Source organism: Pseudorasbora parva, chromosome 8 (assembly GCF_024679245.1).
Source record: "Pseudorasbora parva isolate DD20220531a chromosome 8, ASM2467924v1, whole genome shotgun sequence".
Lineage (NCBI taxonomy): Eukaryota > Metazoa > Chordata > Actinopteri > Cypriniformes > Gobionidae > Pseudorasbora > Pseudorasbora parva.
Genome location: NC_090179.1, coordinates 6,886,134 through 6,908,326, shown reverse-complemented (window position 1 = coordinate 6,908,326; position 22,193 = coordinate 6,886,134). Strand labels below are relative to the sequence as shown.

Sequence of the window (22,193 nt, the reverse complement as noted above, 5' to 3'; positions counted from 1 at the left end):
GTTTGTGATATATATATGTGTCAATAAGCCGACAGAAAGCAGCACAGTAAATTCCCCGATGTTGAATTAACACCAGTCGGTGTTCATATGGGAACCACCAGCAGAGTGTTAAAGTAACACTGAAGCAGTGTTAGAGTTAATAAGATACTTAAGTGATTAATTGAGTGATGATTGTTTGATTATTGATGACACCTGATTATAATGAGCAGAATCACTGAAGGAAAGATGGTGCCGTTTTCTTGAAATGTTTGGTCACCATTATGGAGATCAGTGTTTCCTTTAGTTGGCCAGTTTGACTCTTGGCTTCTGATATCAATTTGTGTAACAGTGTTTATCAAAACACAGTTAGTTACAAAATAAGTTTAACCAAAGATTATCAGATGATAAACCTTGGTTCATCATAAAAAAAATATTGATTATACTCATCCCTGGCTCTAATTAGTTAACGCTTAATAGATTATATTCAAGTGCTTCCTCACCACAGATCAAACATACTGAAAAATAATCTTTATCCAAACACAGAAACATCAAGAATCAGCGAATGAATCTCAACAACGGTGACATGCTTTCATGCTGCAATGCATTCTGGGAGCCACTACAGTATAAAAATCATGGCTCCCAGCATGCAAGTATTTCACCATTGTTGAGATTCATATGCTGATTCTTGATTTGTGCGGATCTAAAATAAGTAACACCATTTATTAAAAAAAAAAAAAATCTGACTGTTTTATTAGTTACAAGAAAGTATTGTTGGTGAATATTATCAATTAACATAAAAAAAAATGTTTTGATCAATGAGACATTAAGAAAACATTTTGCTTTATGATGATGAAAGCAATATTGTTGCCTTCACAACAAACTAAGTGTTTTAAAAAACACAATTGCTTAAATCACAAACTGACCTCAGAAGCCAAGAGGCAAACTGGCCAACTAAAGGAAACACTGATCTCCATAATGGTGACCAAACATTTCAAGAAAACAGCACCATCTTTCCTTCAGTGATTCTGCTCATTATCATCAGGTGTCATCAATAATCAAACAATCATCACTCAATTAATCACTTCAGTATCTTATTAACTCTAACACTGCTTCAGTGTTACTTTAACACCCTGCTGGTGGTTCCCATATGAACACCGACCGGTGTTAATTCAACACTGGGGAATTTACTGTGAGGTTAATGCGTTTACATGCAGCACAAAATCAGGGTAAGAGGCCAAAAAACTACCTGTCGCCGACCGGTTTATTCTTACGCCGTTTATGACCTTACTCCGATAAAAGAAAACGGGTTACTGCGTTTACATGACCATGTTCAATGTCGGCTTATCAGGCATAACCGGCTTAAGAACGTGCATGTAAACACACCCAGTGATTTCATATGAGGGCTGCTCTAAAAAAGCAAGAAGCATATAAATACTGTATGGAAGTAGCCTGAATTGTTAGGTGTGTATATTGGCCGTGGTTTACTGTCTGTCTCATTGAATTTGATAATAAAAAGGGATGTCTGTTTGACCACTGATCAAGTCCAGTGCAAATGTATTTTGTGTTACATGTGTGGATTAAATGATCAGGAATTGGACATGCTCTCTTTGTGTGTTGCACATGCGTTCAGCAGGCTAATTTTTTTATTTGTGTTTTATTTCTGGTGAAAAAAATCAGCTTGTTAGGTACTTTTTGAAGCATTGCAGCTGTTCATGAGCTGGTTTTAACTGGTCAAGTGCTGGTCCTAAGAAACTAGCTCCAGTTAAGGACCAACTTAGAACCAGCATAAACCAGCTCAAACCAGCCGCCATGCTTCAAAATGTACCTTACAAGCTGATTATTTCAACAGGGATGTCTTTCAAAAAGTGGTGAGAATGTTATACCTGTCGCACACGTAAATTAATTACATTCAGAATGAACTTCCCATATAGCCTGACCCACATCAAGATGTTTGGTCTGGAAACTCACCATTGACAGCTCAATCTGAGGGGCGGATAAACGGTTGTCTTTCAAACTCCCTCTGCACGCGATAGGATAGCGCTACAACCAACCAGAGCAACGACGGTGAAGCGGAGCTCGCTGAAAGCCGTATCCGGTCGGCAAAACACATCTTCCCTTCTTAAGAATGACTTCAGTGTCGTTCATTTCTCAGTGAAAAGCTTAACTCCAAGTCTTCCAGAGTCACAAAGCTGATTCGAAAGACAGACGTTCGCCAGCTTTTGTGTTTACTAAAAAAAACACACAAGCACAATTCTGCCGTCATTATGTTAAGCCCCGCCCACCGACTCTATAAACGATGTGATTGGCCTGACCAGAGTTTGGCGATTACAGCTCAGAAGGGTATTGAGAGTTTCTAGACGACACTCGTGGCAGATTAGATTTGCTGCCGCTAGGGTACGTCTAGATTTCTAGGCTACTTCCCATATAGTTTAACCAAACATTCTGATGTTACCCAAATATAGATATAAATATTTTTTTACATTGCCAGATACAGCTATTGGCTTATTGCACACCTCTATCCACATGTGTGGATATTTTATTACGTATGCATGTTTATGTTTGAGCTTATCTCTGTTATATCTCTACAACAGTCTATTATATCTTCCAACCCATTGCCCGGACTCATTATGTCTGATTAAATCCACCTATGTCATTATTCTTGTTAACCCTTCAGTTAATTCTTGACCTGTGGTTGGAAATGTAGGACTTAAAGGGGTCATATAATGGTACATGCACTTTTACAAGCTGATTGTATGGAAATGTGTGTTGGCAGTGCCTGTAATGATAAAAATCCATCCAGTGTTTTTTTTTAATCTCCTTATATGTTTTCCCCCGTCTCAAATCGAGCCGTTCGATGTGTGATGTCACACGATCGAACACCCCTCCCACGACTGTAGATTGACAAGCACTGTTTCACCTCAGACCCGCCCTTCGCGAGCGCAAGCTGTCGTCGTTACCATAGACATTATATAGGTTTCAAATCTATATGATGTCTATGGTCGTTCTAGTCCGCCATTGTATAAGTAGAGACGCTGGGCGATTGTAGTTTTCTGTCCTTGGGTGTAATAATGAACACAGCAGTCATTCGGATGTTCCTAAATCCGAACATTTAATTCACCTGCTCCTGAATAAAGATCTGTACCAGCTCTTCGTGTTTATGCTGCCCCTCCACAAGAAGTTGAAACGCTTCACGATGAACTGCAGCTAAAGTTTAGAGAGTAACGTTAAATTACGGCATGCTTTCTGTGTATGATGTTCTCAATATAATTCATAATCCCACGTTTATAATGAAAGCTACACTGTGATATTTTCCCCCATTTAGCGGTGTAAAGGTATATGACCATCCAGTGAATAATAGTTTCTGTTCCTCTCAATTCTGATTTCGTTTTAACTCCTACGGTGGCCGATTAAGTCCAAGATTAACATGGCAATCCCCCTCTTCACATTCGACACGGTGCCATCGTGTGTTAAAACGTGAAAGGCAAAGCTTGAATGTACGGGTATGTCCCTCTTTGGCTAATGTACTTTCAAGATGGAGGAGCAACATGGCGACCGCCATTCGAACCCTCACCCGTATGTATTTTCAATGGCAAATTATAAACTTACGAGAATACTTTATACCTTGAAAGAAGTAAATATACATTAATGAGCACATATATTTTTGAAAGAACGTCTCGGTTACGTATGTAACCCTCGTTCCCTGAAGGAGGGAACGGAGACGCCACGTCGGAGTACCGACGAATAGGAATCTCGCTAGCGAGAGCCAATCTACTTCGAGTGTAACTAAACGAGCCAATGCACATTGGCATGCAATGATTGCACCAGCTGCCCATGCCACGCAGAGCGGGTATAAATGAGGCACAGGTGCTTGCATTAAATTAGTCTTTTGCTGAGGAGCCGAGTAGGTGAAATGGCACCCCAGCAGGGTACAGAGGACATGGCGACGGGACGTGGCGTCTCCGTTCCCTCCTTCAGGGAACGAGGGTTACATACGTAACCGAGACGTTCCCATTCAGTCGGTCACTCTCGACGCCACGTCGGAGTACCGACGAATAGGAATCCCTACCAAAGCGCCATGGCCTGTGCCCCCTTCCAGTGCCCTGTGTGAGCCTCCTGAGCTCTCTTACCTGACGAGACGGGGCTCACACAGAGAAGTCCATCACTGCTGTTCTGCATGACCCGCTCAGTGACTATTGGATAACACTGGGAAGCATGCCCTAATGGGGGGCCGCTGCGGAACCACATCATACCAAGGAGAGTTATGTGGACACAGAGCTGAGCCGTAGCCCGCCGCCGTGAGGGGGCCCCATCCCTAAAAGGAGGGCTCTCCCAAGGGAAAGACACGGGCTTCCGAGAGGAGCAACCATGGAAAAATATGTGGGATCCCAGCAGGGTCACTCACATGCCCCAAGCCAATACCGGTTCTCAAGGATTCAGCGGTAGGAGGCCTGATGCCGGACGCTCCGCCACGCCCGGCACCGAGGGCGGTGGAGGACTCACAGAGTTTGCTTCTGGAGAAAGTAAGCGCCAAGGCGCAGCAAGCCGACAGGAGCCGGGCCTCTCAGTGCTTCTACCTGTTTGAGGTGAGAACACAGGAGGAACCCGGCTCCACACGTAAGCTATAGAACCTAACGAACGTGTTGGGTGTCGCCCAGCCCGCAGCTCTACAGATGTCTGGCAGTGAGGCGCCACGTGTCAGCGCCCAGGGGGATGCACCACATCTAGTAGAGTGTGCTCGTACCCTGAGTGGACAGGGCACACCTTGTGCTTGGTAAGCCAAGGTGATGGCATCCACTAACCAGTGGGCCATCCTCTGCTTGGAGACAGCCTTTCCTTCTGCTGGCCTCCGTGACAGACCAAGAGCTGAACTGAGGTCCTGAAGCTTGAGTTCTGTCCATGTACCTGAGTGGATGGGACAGAGCAAAGCTAGGGCTGGGTCTGCCTCCTCCAGGGGCAGCGCTTGCAGGTTCACCACCTAGTCCCTGAAGGGAGTGGTGGGAACCTTGGGCACATAGCCAGGCCGGGGTCTCAGTACCACGTGGGCGTCACCCGGCCCGAACTCCAGGCACGAATCGTCGACCGAAATGCCTGCAGGTCCCCTACCCTCTAGATGGAGGCCAATGCAGCCAACAGTAAAGTCTTCATGGACAGAATCTTAAGCTCTGCTGACTGCAAGGGCTCACATGGGGCATTCTGAAGTGCTCGGAGCACCAGAGCAAGATCCCAAGAGGGTATGGAGGGAGGTCGAGGAGGATTTAACCGTCTCGCCCCCTAAGGAACCTGACGACCAGGTCGTGCTTCCCCACCGACTTACCTCTACATGGCAGAAATAGCAGCAACGCAAACTGATGGTGGAGGGCGACAGCCTCCGCTCCAACCCCTGCTGCAGGAAGGAAAGCACTGACGCGATCGAACATCTTCGGGGGTCCTCCCGGCGGAGAGAACACCAATCGACGAACAGGTTCCACTTCAAGGCATAGGCCCGTCTCGTAGACGGTGCTCTAGCTGAAGTGATGGTGTTAACTACCTCTTGAGGTAAGTCACCTAGAACCTCCGCGTCCCATCCAGGGACCAGACATGAAGTTTCCAGAGGTCTGGACGCGGGTGCCAGGGGGTGCCCCGTCTCTGAGTTAGAAGATCCTTCCTCAGAGGAATCGGCCAAGGAGGGGCTGTCGCGAGGAGCATGAGTTCTGGGAACCAAGTCCGGTGGGGCCAATACGGGGCCACCAACAGGACCTGCTCCTTGCCTCCCTGACCTTGCACAGTGTCTGTGCAAGTAGGCTCACTGGGGGAAACGCATATTTGCGTAGACCCTGGGGCCAGCTGTGCGCAAGTGCATCCGTGCCGAGTGTGCCCTCGGTCAGCGAATAAACCACTGGCAGTGGGACGTTTCAGGGGAGGCAAACGGGTCGACCTGTGCCACCCCGAACTGAACCCAGATCAGCCGGACCACCTGGGGGTGGAGCCGCCTTTCTCCCGGAAGCGCAGCTCGTGACAGCTCGTCGGCCGCCCGGTTGCGCACCCCAGGGACATGAATGGCCCGAAGCGACCTCAGACACTTCTGACTCCAGAGGAGGAGATGGCGGGCGAGTTGCGACATGCGACGTGAGCGTAGACCACCTTACCGGTTGATGTACGCAACGGTCGCCGTGTTGTCCGTATGGACCAGTACATCTTTGCCCCGTAACCGGCCCTTGAGGCGGCTCAGTGCACGATGTACTGCTAGCAACTCGAGGCAATTGATATGCCACTGCAGGTGCGGGCCCGTCCAAACCCCTGACACTGCATGCCCGTTGTACGTGGCACCCCAGCCCATGGACGAGGCATCCGTGAAGACCACAGCATGCCTGGATACCTGTTCCAACGGCACTCCGGCCCGAAGGAACCCGGGATCTGACCACGGGGTGAAGGTTTTGCGGCAGGACGGAGTGATGCTCACCCGATACGTGCCGCGTGTCCACGCCCATCTCGGGACTCGGCCGTGAAGCCAATGCTGAAGCGGTCTCATATGAAGCAGGCCGAGCGGTGTTACTGCCGCCGCAGCCGCCATATGCCCCAGGAGCCTCTGAAAATGTTTCAGTGGAACCGCCATCCTGCCCTGAAACGTGTTCAGGCAGTTCAGCATCGACTGGACGCGCTCCTTCGTGAGACGCGCAGTCCGCTTGACCGAATCCAACTCCATACCGAGAAAAGAGATCCTCTGCACGGGGGCGAGTTACTCTTTTCCCAGTTGACCTGAAGACCCAACTGGCTGAGGTGTCTGAGCACCAAGTCCCTGTGTTCGCACAACTGCTCCCGGGACTGTGCAAGGATGAGCCAGTCGTCGAGATAGTTTAGGATGCGAACGCCCTGTTCTCTCATGGGCACAAGGGCCCCCTCCGTGACCTTCGTAAAGACACGGGGGGACAGGGCCAGCCTGAAGGGTAGGACTTTGTACTGATATGCTCGCCCCTCGAACGCAAAGCGCAGGAACGGCCTGTGTCGGGGGAGAAACGAGACATGAAAGTACGCATCCTTCAGGTCGATCGCTGCAAACCAATCTTGGGGACGGATGCACTCGAAAATGCGTTTCTGCGTGAGCATCTTGAACGGTAGCTTGTGAAGGCTCCGATTCAGTACTCGCAGGTCCAAGATTGGCCGTAACCCACCGGTTTTCTTGGGTACAATGAAGTACGGGCTGTAGAAGCCTGTCCTCATATCGGCTGGAGGGACCGGCTCTATCGCGTCCTTCGCCAGTAGGACTGCGATTTCCGCACGCAGGACACGGACGTCTACAGCTTTCACCGAAGTGAAGCGGACGTCCGTGAACCTGGGAGGGGGAACGCCGGGCGAACTGAATCGCATAGCCGAGCCTGATGGCCTGAATGAGCCAGCGAGACGGACTGGGGAGCTCTAACCAGGCTCGCAGAGACCGAACAAGCGGGAACATCAGGACCACCGGCGTACCCACCATGGGGCAGCGAGGTGGAATACCGGCACCGGCCTGGGGCGGCTGTCTCGTGGAGGTGGCCCGCAGTGAGGTGTGAATGTGCTGTGCAACACATACCTGATTCCACGGAGGGCAGAGGGTCCGCGAGGAGGCTGTGGTGCATCCCTGCGTCATCCGCTGCTGCCTGCTGGCGAAACAGGAGGAGGATGAGTGTGGTCCGGCGTTTGACCAGCCACAACTCTCCAAGCCCCCTGAGGACCCAGAGATAGAGGAACTGCTTTTTTTTTTTTTTTTTTTGAGAGTTTGGGTACCACTGGTTGTGACCAGCGGCAGAACAGAATTTAGACTCAAAACATTCCCCGGCCCTCTTCCGGGGAAAAGCAGCCCCGCCCATCTCCAGGTCACCCGTCTCAGAGGTGATGTTTCACCAACCGCTTAAACAGCAGTAGAGACGGGTGGCGTCGTCCTCCTGCCGTGAACACAGTAGAGCAGACTGTGTCGAGGGTCCCTTTTTTTTTTTTTTTTTTTTGCAGGGGCGACGCCTTTGGCGACAAGCAGACTGAGGGGCGGCCCATAAGGCGCTCTGAAGCTTGATTTCCTCAGCCCGCTACCGACTGCAAAGAACTGCTGGGCTCAGTTCTCAACAGTGTCGCCGAAATGGCCACCTTGTGAGATGGAAGCATCGTGAAGCGTACTTTGACGACCACTCGCATCTCAGCAAGGCAAGCCAGGGGGCGTTTCTGGACCACAGAGGTGGACATCGTCTGGCCGAGGGCCTGCGCCATGACCTGATCACGGTTAGTCAACATGCGCAGCTCAACCCCGACTCAGAACTACCCTCGTGCATTAAGAGTGCAGGGCGGAGGTGGTCTGCGTACAGCCACCCCACCAAGGAGGGTAGTGAGGGAGGAAAAACTTATGCAGTGCTGGTCCCTCTGGAGTTCCATACTGCCAAGTTTTACATGCACATCTGGGATAGATCCCAGGAAAGCATGGCTATTGACTCTGAATCTGATTCAGCAAAGCACACACCATTACAGTGGGCTCAGCATCATCTTCATTCACAGAGCACAACAGCCCTCTCTCCGATGTAGCGATTGACATCTGATCCTCAGCTGGAGCCCTGAATGAAATGCTAGGTTCCCCCCTAAGAAGGACCAGCAACTCCATCCAGAAGCTGCACAGCTTGCAGTGCGCTAGAGGGGGAGGGGCCCCAGGGGGTTGGATCCCCGAAGAAGCCCCACCCACCTCAGGTCACCCCAGCCATTACACCAAAGTAGACCTCTCCTGTGGCCACCAGGGAGGGCGCTACAACGGGAAATCGGCCCGGGGACAGCGCACATAGAGCGGCGAGCGAGCGCTGGGTTGCCGTGACAACGCGCGCTGCAGCTTAGCCGCTCGACGGCACACGACACGCAGAGAAGCGAGAGGTCCGCCCGGGTTTCCCCCGGCGGCAGCTCTCGCTGATCTCCACGGTCTCCCAGAGTGTCGAGCAGACCCGCGGCTGTGCTTTTACACACGAGCCGCGGCTGGCCAACAACAAAGGGTAAAGCCCTGCATTTATGCCCGAGCCCGACGGGCCCCGACTTTTTTACGCCCCTCGGGCCGGGCTTCGGGCCAATTTTCATGTCATACCTAAAACGCGGGCCGGGCTTCGGGCCTTTTTATAGGCTTCTCCTTCGTTTTATATTTATTTTATCAATTAAAAGGAACAATGAGTTCTGCGCTGGTGGAAACAACACGAGACCATAATAGCTAACGCAACTGTTAAGATGGCTCGCACAGTGTTCAGAGCATAGGTTCAGAGTCCGCGCCAGCAGCAGCGCACGTTTCTTCAACACGGAGACACACTGCAAGCGTGGTGTGAGCATGGCGTTTCTGTTGCGTGTCATCCGCGGGGCGTCTGGTGCTATTAATGTACAGGGAAGCCCTATACTTCATGTTAAATATAAATATATTGCCTATTGATACAGCAAAGACAACTTCGGCAGTAGCCGGCCCATGCCATATCCATGGTATTGACGGCAAAAGGCTACAGAATAATTCGTTCTGTATTGACTGGTTTAATATTTCAAAATCGATAATTAGGCTATGTTGTCTTTTATTATTACAATTAGGCCTATCTGCATTTATGTTAACCTACAGACTTTCAAACATTATGTCATTATGTGTCACAATGTTTTATGGGCTATATGTTGTAGTCAGATAGATATGATGGTGCTGCAACACGCATCGCCGCAAATGACTAATGCAAGCCAACGCAAATGGCCGTAAAGGAAACTTAAAATAAGTCTAAGATAGTCAAAAACACCATCATCTTCAATACAAATGAATGAGATGAATGAGATCATTATCTTACCAGTGCGTCGCGCTCTCTTATGTGGTATTTGAATCTGAAATAAGCTGCTGAATAAAATGCATCTTAATCTTTTGCTTCCGTTGCTGTAAACTCCGTTAAATGAGCATGTACCCCGGGAATTGAAGATGGGATTTATATTCATTTGCGTAGGTGTAAGGTAGGCTATAAGACAACCTGCATGTGCTTTTTTTATTTTATTTGTTTAGCTCCGTTTGCGAGAGCCGCGAGCAGAATCAGCCTGCCTCAGCTCGTCAAAAATGCCTTTTAGGCTACTGGTGGTAATAGTTGGCGAAATTAACTAACATTGTGATGCTTGAAGTGTTTTATGGATTTTATTATAGGCAAGACAAGTCAAGAGTTGATTTGAGAGACTAAAATAATTAAATATGCGGTTAACTCACTGTCGGCCGCTGGCCGCTTTTGGTCGTCACTTAAAAAAATTAAAACTTTAATTTAACAAACAAAAAAATGCTCTAAACATTTTTCTAAATTAACGTAACAAAGAAACGAAACGAAAAATAACTACTTTGACATTAAAAACAAAACAGAACTATTTTAATGGCTGCAACAATGTAAAAAAAAAAAAAAAAAAAAAAAAAAAAACGGGCTCCAGTCGGACTCGGGCCGAGAATTTTGATAAGCTGTCGGACACGGGCCGGGCTAGGGCCTCAGCGTCTCGGGCCCGGGCCGGGCTAGGGCCTAGATTTGAGGCCCGTGCAGGGCTCTAACAAAGGGGACTCAAGCTTCCCGGAGAAAGAAGAGTCGCGACCGGCGTGCCGACGTGGTCATGTTCCCATTTGAAAACATGAACCACCCACGAACGCAGTCTCAGCATGCAGCCCAGACATGTGAAACAGTGCTCGTGGCCGTCAGTGAGGACAGGGAACAACCGCAACCAGAAACACACAGGTAAATTGTCATCTTTAAAAAGACGCAAGCTCTACCTGTGCAGCTCTTTTAGGGAAAATGCTCTCTGGGGTGCTGAAGCACACAGGGGATAGTCGCGGCGACACAGACAGGGAATTCGTGCAGCCTGTCATGCGCGCTCTCTTTCTCATAGAAGGCGATCTCTTACCAGCCGTGAAAACGGCCTTTCAGCGCTCTAAAACAGCGCACCAAACCAGCTGTGAGAACAGCCCTTGTTTTTGCTCAATAAAACAATCGAAAGTGAAAGAGAGAAATTCGACCCCGCTGCAATGCCGTCACTCCAACACCAAACGAGGAGAGATTCACCCGAAGAGCTTGACTCGTTATAATGTTAACACACGCTTGTAGAGAGTGATTTCAGGACGATCCATTCACCACTCGGCTCCGAAGCAAAAGGCTAATTTAATGCAAGCACCTGTGCCTCATTTATACCCGCTCTGCGTGGCATGGGCAGCTGGTGCAATCATTGCATGCCAATGTGCATTGGCTCGTTTAGTTACACTCGAAGTAGATTGGCTCTCGCTAGCGAGATTCCTATTCGTCGGTACTCCGACGTGGCGTCGAGAGTGACCGACTGAATGGGAACTAAGTGTTTTTAGCTAAGAATAAACTAAAAAAGTTACACAGTGTATCTTTAACAACACGGTATGGTTATTGTGTTATTACAAACTGTGTACGCTGGTTTTAAAGTTAACGTGGATGTGGTAAGTTAACACTAAGCTTAATTATGTAGATGGGGTGTCTTACTGTCTAAAAATAAATCGTGTTGTAACAGTTATTACATTGCATAGATAATGTTACACATCACTGACAAAACGACATTAACAGAAAAAAAGTTTTTATTGGCATTAGGTATAACATCAATCTGTCAATGAACTAACATATACATCAGTAAACACATAGCATTCGCACTAACATTACCCTGCAAAGTGACATTATGTTAACCAACCATTCAGAATCGTCCTGTTTAGCCTTAAATGTCGAATTTCGTTGGAGCTCTGATCTTGTCTCGGTTCGACTCCGGATAAAATTGATAGAGTTTATCTTTTTTACGGTCTATGATCTGTCCTCAGAGACTCGTGTGAAAACAGAGCTGTTTTTGACCAGGTAAAATGAGTGTTTTCTTGCAATACTAACGAGAATTTTTAATTAAAGTAAATTACAAAGTTTTCATTTAGACACTAAAGAATCATAATAACTGGTATAAAAATGGCATTATATGACCCCTTTAATAAACCCTTCAGTAAAATAAGCAAGCTCACAATTAGGACAATCCATATATTTTATTTGTCAATTAGAATATAGTCCTCAGAGTCATGACACCTAGCCTGACGTGATCATACTCAATTCTAGTCAGAATATGAGTCTGATGCTCCATTGGGCTGTGATTATGGGGCGTGTTTCAACCCAACCAGGAAAGACATCAATTGGACAGACCTACAACCAATCAGAGCAACAAAGAGACGTCAACAGAGCTCAACTGCACTGTGTTGCCAACTCCGCGTTTTTTTCCGCGGATTTTCTATGTCCGCGGGTAAATGTAGAAGCTATTGTTTAGGGCTAGTAGTTGGCGGGTTTTGTTGTAAAAACTTGGCAACCCTGTCTGCATGCGCGCTGAAATCAGGCTGGAATACACGATCTTTGCCGGTGTTGTAAAAAATGTTTTTAATAATTTAATGACACACAGAGTACTTACCCAACATGATCATCATTTCTGAGAGAAATGTGAAGGTGAATGCACAAACAAGCTCTCTGTTTAAGATTCGAACAAATATAATCCAAGCCCCTTTGATGACGTGATGATTACGTTACTGTTGATCATCTGTCCGTCATCGTCTGAAGCCCGCCCTGATGATCTCATTGGTCAGAACAGTTTCTGTTCGGGGATAATTACTCCTCTATGGAGCGAGGCCAGACCAAACCGCCCGACCTAAAAATGTTGTGGGCGGGGCTGAGTTCGACTGGCATCCAGGCTACATGACACCCATAAACCTGTCCTGCATGATACATTTGATTCTGTTCAAAATGCTTTCTGTCTGTTTTCCTCTAGGTGTCCACTCTTCCTGTAGAGAGGAGAACCGTGAAGTCCACTGTGCCAGAGGGAGCTGACAAACATGCTGAATGTCTGCTGGTCAGACAGGTAAGTGTGTGTGTGTGTGTGTGTGTGTGTGTGCGTGCGTGCGTGCGTGCGTGCGTGTGTAGCTTTGGTTGTAATCCCAAATAAACTAGTCTTCTAGAAATACAGAAGGAGACAGGAGGGCAACTGTGTAAAGTGTACATTTTCAAAACTTGTAGCACAAACATCTAAGCAGTTGTAACACGACTAATCACTCCAATTCCATGCTGTCATTACATTTGCACATCATTTATTTCCATACAATCAGTGTTTCAAAACACAATATCATTGTGTGGCGCTGTAATTCTGCCACAAAAATACACTAATAACTGAGAAGAAGAGTTGTGGTTAGAAGGTTATAGCAGTGGTCGGAGGTGAGGCAAAATCTCACTATAAAATAACAATAAATACATTTGCTTCTTAACAGATGTGTTTTATTAACACCTACACCTACCCCATCCCTAAACCTCCCCTTACAATAATGCAGATACGGTAATTAAATTACGCGATATTGATGAGCGCATGCCCAGTGCCCGTAGTTGTATCCCTTTAACTCTTTCACCGTGCTGGACGTAGTGTGATTACATCACCGTTTCAGAAAATATATGGATTAGGTAAACACATGAAAAAGTAAGATTGTCGTTTTCTGATTTATCCGCTGTGGGACCAGGTTTAAGAAAATATATTTATGCTTCCAAAACGCCGGATCCGTGTGGACGAAACGCTGAAAATTGTCTCCACAAGTAAAGATGGGCAGAGGCTGTGAAATATGTCAAGTGTGTTAAAAGACTGGAATACTTTAAAAACAATGTTCCTCAATGTCAAATTGCAAAGGCTTGGAAATCTCAGCATCTACAGTGCATAACATCAGCAAACAATTCAGAGAACCTGGAGAAATCTCTGTGCGTAAAGGCGGGCGTACACGGTGCGATTTTTGCTGTCGTACGAACTCGCAGACGATTTTTTTTTCTCGGGAGAAATCGCGTGGACATCGTGGATGCTCGTATGGTCGCGGCTCGCACCGTGTGAGAGGAAATACGAGACGAGCCGAGCACGTTAAGAGCACCTCCCGACCTTACGATAATTTTTAAACATGTTTAAAAAGTTCGGGGAGTCGGCCCGATTTTTACCAGCATATGGCTGTCCCCTATTGCCAAATCATGCACAAGCACGTCACATACGCTCAATCTATGACTATTATTAGCTCAGTGGCTGCCACATACTGCGTTCACACACACACACACACACACACACACACACTTTCTCTCTATCACGTGCACTCTTCTCTCTCCCTTTGGTTGTTTCGGTTAAAAGGAATGGCTGTTCTCTGCTTTTCAACAAATCATTTGCACACCTTTTTTTCTTTATTTTTTGTATCTGAAGCTATAGCAGCAACATTGAAAGCTCCGTGTGATCGCGGCCGGCTCGCGGTGCAAACAGTCGTGCCGTGTACCAGCTGATGTGATGCGATGATCAAATTAAAATGACTCGTAGCGTCTGCAATATCTCACGACCTTCCGAGTGTCCGAATTCGCACAGTGTACGCCCGCCTTAAGGGACAAAAGGCCGAAGACCTTTATTGGATGCCTGTTGTCTTCAGGCTTCAGACTGCACTGCATCACTCATCGGCATGATTGTGTCAATGACATTACTGAATGGGCTCAGGAATACTTCCAGAAACCACTGTCGGGAAACACAATCCACTGTGCCATCTGCAGATGCCAACTAAAGCTCTATCATGCAAAAAGGAAGCCATATGTGAACATGGTCCAGGAGCGTTGCCGTGTCCAATGGGTCAAGGCTCATTTAAAATGGACTATGTCAAAGTGGAAAAGTGTTCTATGGTCAGAGGCGTCCAAATTTGACATTCTTGTAGGAAATCACAGAGACCTTCCAGGATGTTAGCGTTCAGTTCAAAAGCCACCATCTCTAAAGGAATGGGGGTACATAAGTGCATACGGTATGGACAGCTTGCATGTTTTGGAAGGACTATGAATGCTAAAAGGTGTATAAAGGTTTTAGAGTGGTTTTATGCTCCACTCCAGACACCGTCTATTTCAGGGAAGGCCTTGTGTACTTCAGCAGGACAATGCAAAACCACACACTGCAGCCATTACAACAGCATCATTTGGAGCAGCAGTGGTTTATGTAGGTTGCCTATGTAACCCCTTCGGTTCGGACCGTGACTTGGACCCGGGTCCGCCGGCATGAGAGTCGGACGCTCTAACAAGGAGGCTAAAGGCTGCAACCTCTAGCGTCAGTCGCTAGAGCGTCTCTTGAGGTCAGAGGAGTGAGGTTTACTCGCACAGCAACTGCTACAAGCTAGCCTTCTGTTACACCTATAAACTGAAAGGTTGGTGGTTCAATCCCCGGTTCCACCTGACCAAGTGTGAAGGTGTCCATGAGCAAGACACCTAACCCCAGCTGCTCCCGACGAGCTGGATGGTGCCTTATGTGGCTGACATCGCCGTCGGTGTATGAATGGGTGAATGTGAGGCAAAACGTAAATCGCTTTTGATGGCCATAGGGTCTGTTGAAAGTGCTATATAAATGCAGTCCATTTACCATGAGCTGTGGGGTGAGGATGAGAGATTGAGAGCTTGTTTTGATTAATGGTGATAATTCAATGGTGGTTTTGATGCTAGCTTGAAACAGCGATGATGAAGATGAAACTCTTAATTCAGGGTGGGAGGCAATACCTCACAGCCTTGAGGTGACCGAGAGGTCTACAGGATGGTGATAGTTAGCCCCGATCCAGAACTGTGATTTGATGGTCTCATCTCAAAGCTCATCTTTATGGCGAGCTGGCAGAAACACACTGCACAGTACACAAAATGTAAGCCGCTACGGGCTAAAGCAGGAAATTGTGCTGCTTAATCCATATTGAGGTCTGGTCACACCTGTTCTATTTTCCCTCGCCTCTTACAGCAAAAAAAGGACTCTAAATAAAATCATACAGAGAAACAAAACTTCTAACTTTATTTATATAGCGCTTTAACAATGACTATTGTTTCAAAGCAGCTTCAGTGTTGAACCTTGTGACAGGGCATTGGCCACCACATTCTCAGATCCTCTTTTGTAACGAAGCTCTAAATTTAACAGCTGAACCATTAAAGACCAACACCAATCGTTGATTATGATTATACAAACCCTATTCCAAAAAAGTTGGGACACTGTACAAATTGTGAATAAAAACTCATGAATAAATGACTATGTCATTTAAGTAATAATTGCAGTTAGCAACCTCACCTAGAGCCATTTACATTAATCATTGCAACGTCACCGGTGCGTTTCGCAGCCCGAATATTTGTATTTTGAAGAAAAGTGTTTGGGAGTTACAAACGCAGTAATCTTTAAGCAAATCTAGCATCGTAATGTATTTCGCCACCCCAAGGTTGTCAATATAGTCTTTACTATGGTGCAGTGGAAAAGCATCAGGCACAGTAACAGAATGAACTAAAATCAGTACAATAGTGAAAGGACCTATCGGCACCAAACATGTGGTGAGCTCTAAGACACATTGGTACCAAAACACTTGAAAAACACGTTGTAAAAGAATAGCTTTTACAAAAGATTCTTCACTTTCACATTTTATTTCTTACAATACTCATGTGGCTTTATTGGAAATGCACTACCGACCTTGATGTAATGCTGGATGACAGAAGTACCAGGAGAAAAAATCATTAAATATATTCGGGAAAATGTCTACCAGATTAGATACATCTTGTCGCTGTTCACTCGTAGGTATGACAGTTGAGAAGAAAGCATTGACAAAACTTCTGAGTTTTTCAAACAACCCCTATTTAAAACTTCCATGGCTACTACAGAGGGAAAGGAAGGAGGCAGATGTTATTTGGCCTCTGAAGCCCAAGAACTGACCCACTGCTGTTCAAACGGGATAAACCTTGAACTTCAGTGCCTCCTCTAGTGAGAGTAGCTGGTCAGTGTCTCTTCAAGAGGTGGCATCGAATAACACATTGAGTGCTGGCCAAATATGGTTTCTTCTAAGATCTTTAAGTAACCTCAGCGTGCAGATCTGGAAGAAACGAAAGGCTTGGATAAGAGCTGGATAAAAATCGCCCATGGAAACCTGCTACAAACAATCTCATATCTTTCACGCCTTCAGGGCAGATCCAATATGTCTGTGACAGAGGACATAGCCTCCAACAACTAATGATGCGTGGGGCAGGCAGGCAGTGAGGGCTCAGAGACATTCGTCCTCTACAGCCAAAATCTGCTCTTCTTGGCTTGAAGCCAGAAGCGCACTCCCTGCCTCCATACTGTTTCCGAATTCCTCTGCAAGCTCCATCTGTGAGCCGCACAATCTCAGTTTCCTCCCCGCCTCAGCCGCAGCAGTTCCTGATCCTCGGGGCGCAGACAATTGTCCCAAATTCCTTAAACAAAACGACAAACTTTGCTTGGGTTTCTTCATAGAGAAACTCTCTCAATGCTCACATACAGCCCTCTGGAAAACTGAGCATGCACAGATCATGTAAATCATCAGGTGTCAGATAATACTTCCAGAAACTGCTTTTTCTTATTCTTATTTCTTATTTTTTCTGCTTTCTGCTTATTCAAAACAAATGCGTGTTGACGGCTTGATTTCTCCGAGCTTTGAGCGCTTCTGCTTCTCCCGCTCATGTGTATGTGGGGTAACGCTGTGCTGTTATCATATTAGACACATTTGGGTATGTTGAAAGTTATAATGCTACCCTGTGTGTTCTCAGACACTTGTTCACACGGCATTGAGCTAGATCCATATTATGTATGGTACTTGTGGTAAATCAAGAAAACCAGATGTAAACAATACTGTTTTGAGCTAGAGAACAAGGATTCCTTTTCTGTCGATGAATGTCTCCAAACAGTTGCTCGCCTGTCTAATAAAACACAACAAATATTAAAACTTATTTGGTGTTTTCATGGTTTCTACAAAATAGAAATTGTCATCGATAGGCGACGCACACACACGGTCAAAAATGCTTATTTCTCTGGATTTAAAAATTCTTGGAAACCTTTGAGATAATGTAAGTACACAAGTCAACAAAATATATAACACTGTTCTAGTGGTTTTTGGATATTTCTAACCAAAAAATCATATCATATTGTGCCTTTAAATTCATTTTTAGAAGTGAATGCATGGATGTACACGCAACCAAAGAAATCATGTTTGAGCTTCGGTGTTTAACCTAAAGTTTATTTTACCTAAAATATTTTTATATGCCAGTGATCATTCACTTAACTCAGAAAATTACACACTTTTGAATCGGAGGAACTTATATAACTTTTTGTTTGTTTGTTCTCCTATAGGCTTGTCAATACTTCAACTCCCAGCTGCATGTGATCCAGTATAAATATGAAGAGTATGCAGGGGACTACCGCATGCTGCCCAGGTAGGATTACAGCCCCACCGAACCTTATAACGCCGTCATTTTCTTACCATCAAACCATTTGTCTTGAAATTATAGAAGACCATTTCCACCACAGCCGAGTAAGAAATGTAATTCTGTAAGTCATCATAACGAGAAACTTTGGTTACACTTTATGGTAAGGTCATGTTGTTACAGTGATTTTACAAAAATAAGTGCTTGAGGTAACTATTAACTACATGTTTACTATAGGGTTTAGGATTAGGCTTCAGTTTAGGGTTAAAGGGTTATTAACCTGTAATTATACATAATATACTGTTATTTCTGTAGTAAGCACATGTAACATTGTCACTTTAAAAGTGCTACTGAATCAAATAATGGCTTAAAATTGCATAAAGAGAAACTTTCTAAACTTAAAATCTGATAATAATGATAAACTTAACCCAATGGGCCATGTTGGACACTCAGATCTGGGTCAGAAATTGAATGGAATCCAAAATAGGCTGAAGATTGAAAAAAATCACACACACACGCAACAATAATAATGTTTAAAAACATATTTGACCAGCTATTTCACCAAGATAAACAAAGACTGGAAGCCTTTAATAAATACAGAAAATTGGAAATAGATGTTACAGTGAATGGACAGATTTCCCTCTCTGTTTAAAGCGGTTATAATCACTCTCTCATAAGAAAATCTCAAGCACCAATCCAGCTTGTTTAGTTTCTACTCTTCAGTCACTCGACATTCTAGTGATTATGGATGTGAGAGAAAACACTCCAGTTTTAAAAGGACAGCTCCCCGATGCAGTCAAAGTTCCCTCTTATGGGATTCGAGTAGTTTTCTTCTATTTTCCACATATATTCCTGTCATAAATCTTTTTAACTGGAGCCAGTTTGTTTCAGGTGCCGCTTTTTTAGTTTCAGTTCCCGCTCACCAAAATCACCGGTCCAGTTTTAAAAGAATGCGCTCCTCACAGAAGTTCTCTATCCTCTCCGCTTCGGATGTTCCTGTCACGAGCGCCACAAACACGGACATGAGAAGACTTACTCTTATTTAAACTCCTGTGAAACACCCGTTCAACACCACTTATGCTAGTGCTTCAAACGGACCCGCCCATAATGCATTGTGTACTATAGTACAAATAATGACAGAAATCCAACATTCCCGTAAAGCTGCAATCATCATGGAGCAGCTGTCTGAAAAACACTGAAGAACAAAGAGGATCAGCCAATATGTGACCCTGGACCACAAAACCAGTTGCTCGGGTACTAAACAAACATTACATAGGATGGGTGAAAATTATAGATTTTTCTTTTATGCTGAAAATCATTAGGATATTAAGTAAAGATCATGTTCCAAGTGTTGTCACGATACCAAAATTATGACTTCGATACGATACCAGACTAAAATATCTCGATACCAATACTAAATCGATACCACAGTAAAAAACAAACAAAAACAGATAATATGATTAATATGACAACATAACTTATTATTCATTGTTTTATTTTTGTTACTAAAAATTCACTTGGCCAGCATGTTCCTGCGCTGGTTTTTGCCCATTCCCTCCTCTTATTGCTGTAATGACTGCATGCCAGTGTGAACATCCTCACAGAGATCATCATTATCAATCATGTTATCATTCACTAACCTTTCACTTCTCAACAGGTTGGGATGAACAAAATCTTATTTTATGATTCGAGTAATTTAATATTTTTAAGATGTAATCTTATAATTATAATATAGATTTTTAGTTGTATCTTGTTTTTAAAAATAAACAAAAAATGCAAATTACAAACAATATGACAAAAACAGTGCTTTATTTCTCAGCTTCATTAGGTCTATTTAACAGTAGCAAGTCAATAATCAAATATAAAACTGCTTACTTAGTCTTCACTCTATAATTTAACTCTACACTGATTCTTAATAAATATATTTTAGTTATTTAGCCAAACGTGGTGGTTTTCTATTTTTCTTTGTTTGCTTAACATTAATCACAGAATATTAGGTCTGGCTTAAGACCTGCACTGATCTAATTACTCAGCTGTAGGCTACACGTTCACTAAAGACATATCCGACTGTGTTTACCTGAATACTCGCATGAAATACTGTGCATTTTTACATATGTTTGACCATTCAAACCCAAATAATAATCCGCGAAAGAACTGAATGGCGATCGCATGTTTGTTGTCTGAAAGGCGTGTGCGCGCGCTTTAGGTCAGAGTCCAATAGCGTGAGCACGTCCCGCGCCGCGCTTTTTCTTCTCATGCGCGCATATTTCTGTTGCTTTCTTTGTCATGCGTTGCGCGTATATATATTTAACTCTTCTGCTTCTAATGTTTATTGAACAGTGGAAGCAGAGCTCTGCACACACGTCCTGACACCTGCTGTCACACATCCACACACATTAAGGGTGCTTTCACACCTGCCTCATTTAGTTCGGTTGAATCGTACTAGAGTTCGTTTCCCTCTTTGGTGCGGTTCGTTTGGTCAGGTCTGAAAGCAGCAATCGCACTCGGGTGCGCACCAAAAGCGGACCAAACAAGCGTACCGAGACCTCCTTAAAGAGGTGGTCTCGGTACGATTTCAAACGAACTCTGGAGCGGTTTGTTTGTGGTGAGAACGTGATCCGACCTCGAACAGAACCAACTGCAAAAGTACTGATCATTTTTGGACTGAACCAGCTGCCGTAGTTAGCTGCGCTGACAATGGCCCACATTTATCAATCTTGCGTAGAAACGGGTGTATATGTTGGCGTAAGATTGTGCTTACACTCCTCTCACCGCCTGATTTATGAAACTGTGCGCACCTCTGCAATCCAGGTGTACGCAATACCTGCCCTTGATAAATCCCGCGGCTGAAAACGATCGTCATTAGAATAACACGCCCCTATATATTCAAGTCTCCGCCTCCCGCACGCCCTCATTTTACGCAATGGACAAACAGAAGACGGCAAAGAAGCGAAACTTCTCCGACGTGGAGATCGGGCGCGCTCAATCATCTCACTAGTCCACTAGTCAGGGCACTGATTAGGACATAAGTCAACGGGCTGACTCCCTGATCAGTGCCCTGACTACTGAACTATTGAGATGATTGAGACCATCACCAGGGAAGTGGAAAAAAAACCCGAAATTGTTTTATTTGGGAGTTTAAAGAGTGGGATTAAAGGCGCTCACAAAAACAAAATATGGACCCAAATTACGAGTACTGTTAATAGTGTGGGGGTTGAGAAGCGCACTCCAGCAGTTTAAAGCTGTTTGGATGATAAATTACCATCACAATGCATTATTTTACAACACGTTTTGAAACAATTAGCATTTAATTTCGTATCGCGGCACATGTATTGGGGTGTACAATAGTGATGATGATGTGATGTGGAGTAAGATTCATTCACATTAATAATTACATGACAATTTGTAAGATTCTTCTTCTTATTATTATGATTATTATTCTTAATGACGCTTGTTATTTAGAAGAAGAATGCCGTTTTTATTGATTTTATTATTATTTTAAAGAAGAAGGTCATTTTTATTATTTTGTCAGTCTGAATTATTTTAGTCCCAGTGCGTGCGCAGCTGCCGGGCCAGGCGGGCCTGAAACGTCAGATAAAGCGCACAGGCTCGCGACTGGAGGAATGCATATGCCTACAAATCAAACGCTTTGGTAAAGTCACACAAATTAAACATTGACGTTCATGTTGCACAAAAATAAACACTGAATGTTGTTGTTGTGGTTTTTAACAGTGGGTCATATAGCATATCTTGTCAGTGCGTTTTGTGGTGTTAGGAATTGTTTTTCTGCGAATTTCCCACTAACTCAAACGTGCGTACACCACCTCCTGAGCTGGCGTAGGATTTGAGCGAGCCGTACGCCAACGTCCATATTGATAAATCTCAAAGTCACCGTGGGTTTGGGTGTACGCAAGGTGTACGCTGGAAATTTGGTGTACGCACTTTTGATAAATGAGGGCCATTGTGTGCATGATATTATTACCTGAAAGATCGTTGGCAATA

At 45.1% G+C, this 22,193-nt stretch overlaps 1 protein-coding gene across 7 annotated transcripts in view; it reads left to right on the top strand.

Moving 5' to 3' along the window:
* Positions 1-22,193, top strand: part of dock10 (dedicator of cytokinesis 10) — a 213,338-nt gene that overhangs the window by 90,346 nt on the left and 100,799 nt on the right. For all 7 annotated transcript variants that reach the window (XM_067450021.1, XM_067450016.1, XM_067450015.1 and 4 more), the window contains exons 3-4: positions 12,745-12,834; positions 18,118-18,200. In XM_067450021.1, coding sequence (XP_067306122.1) covers positions 12,745-12,834; positions 18,118-18,200 — 173 coding nt within the window. The remainder of the gene's footprint in view (positions 1-12,744; positions 12,835-18,117; positions 18,201-22,193) is intronic.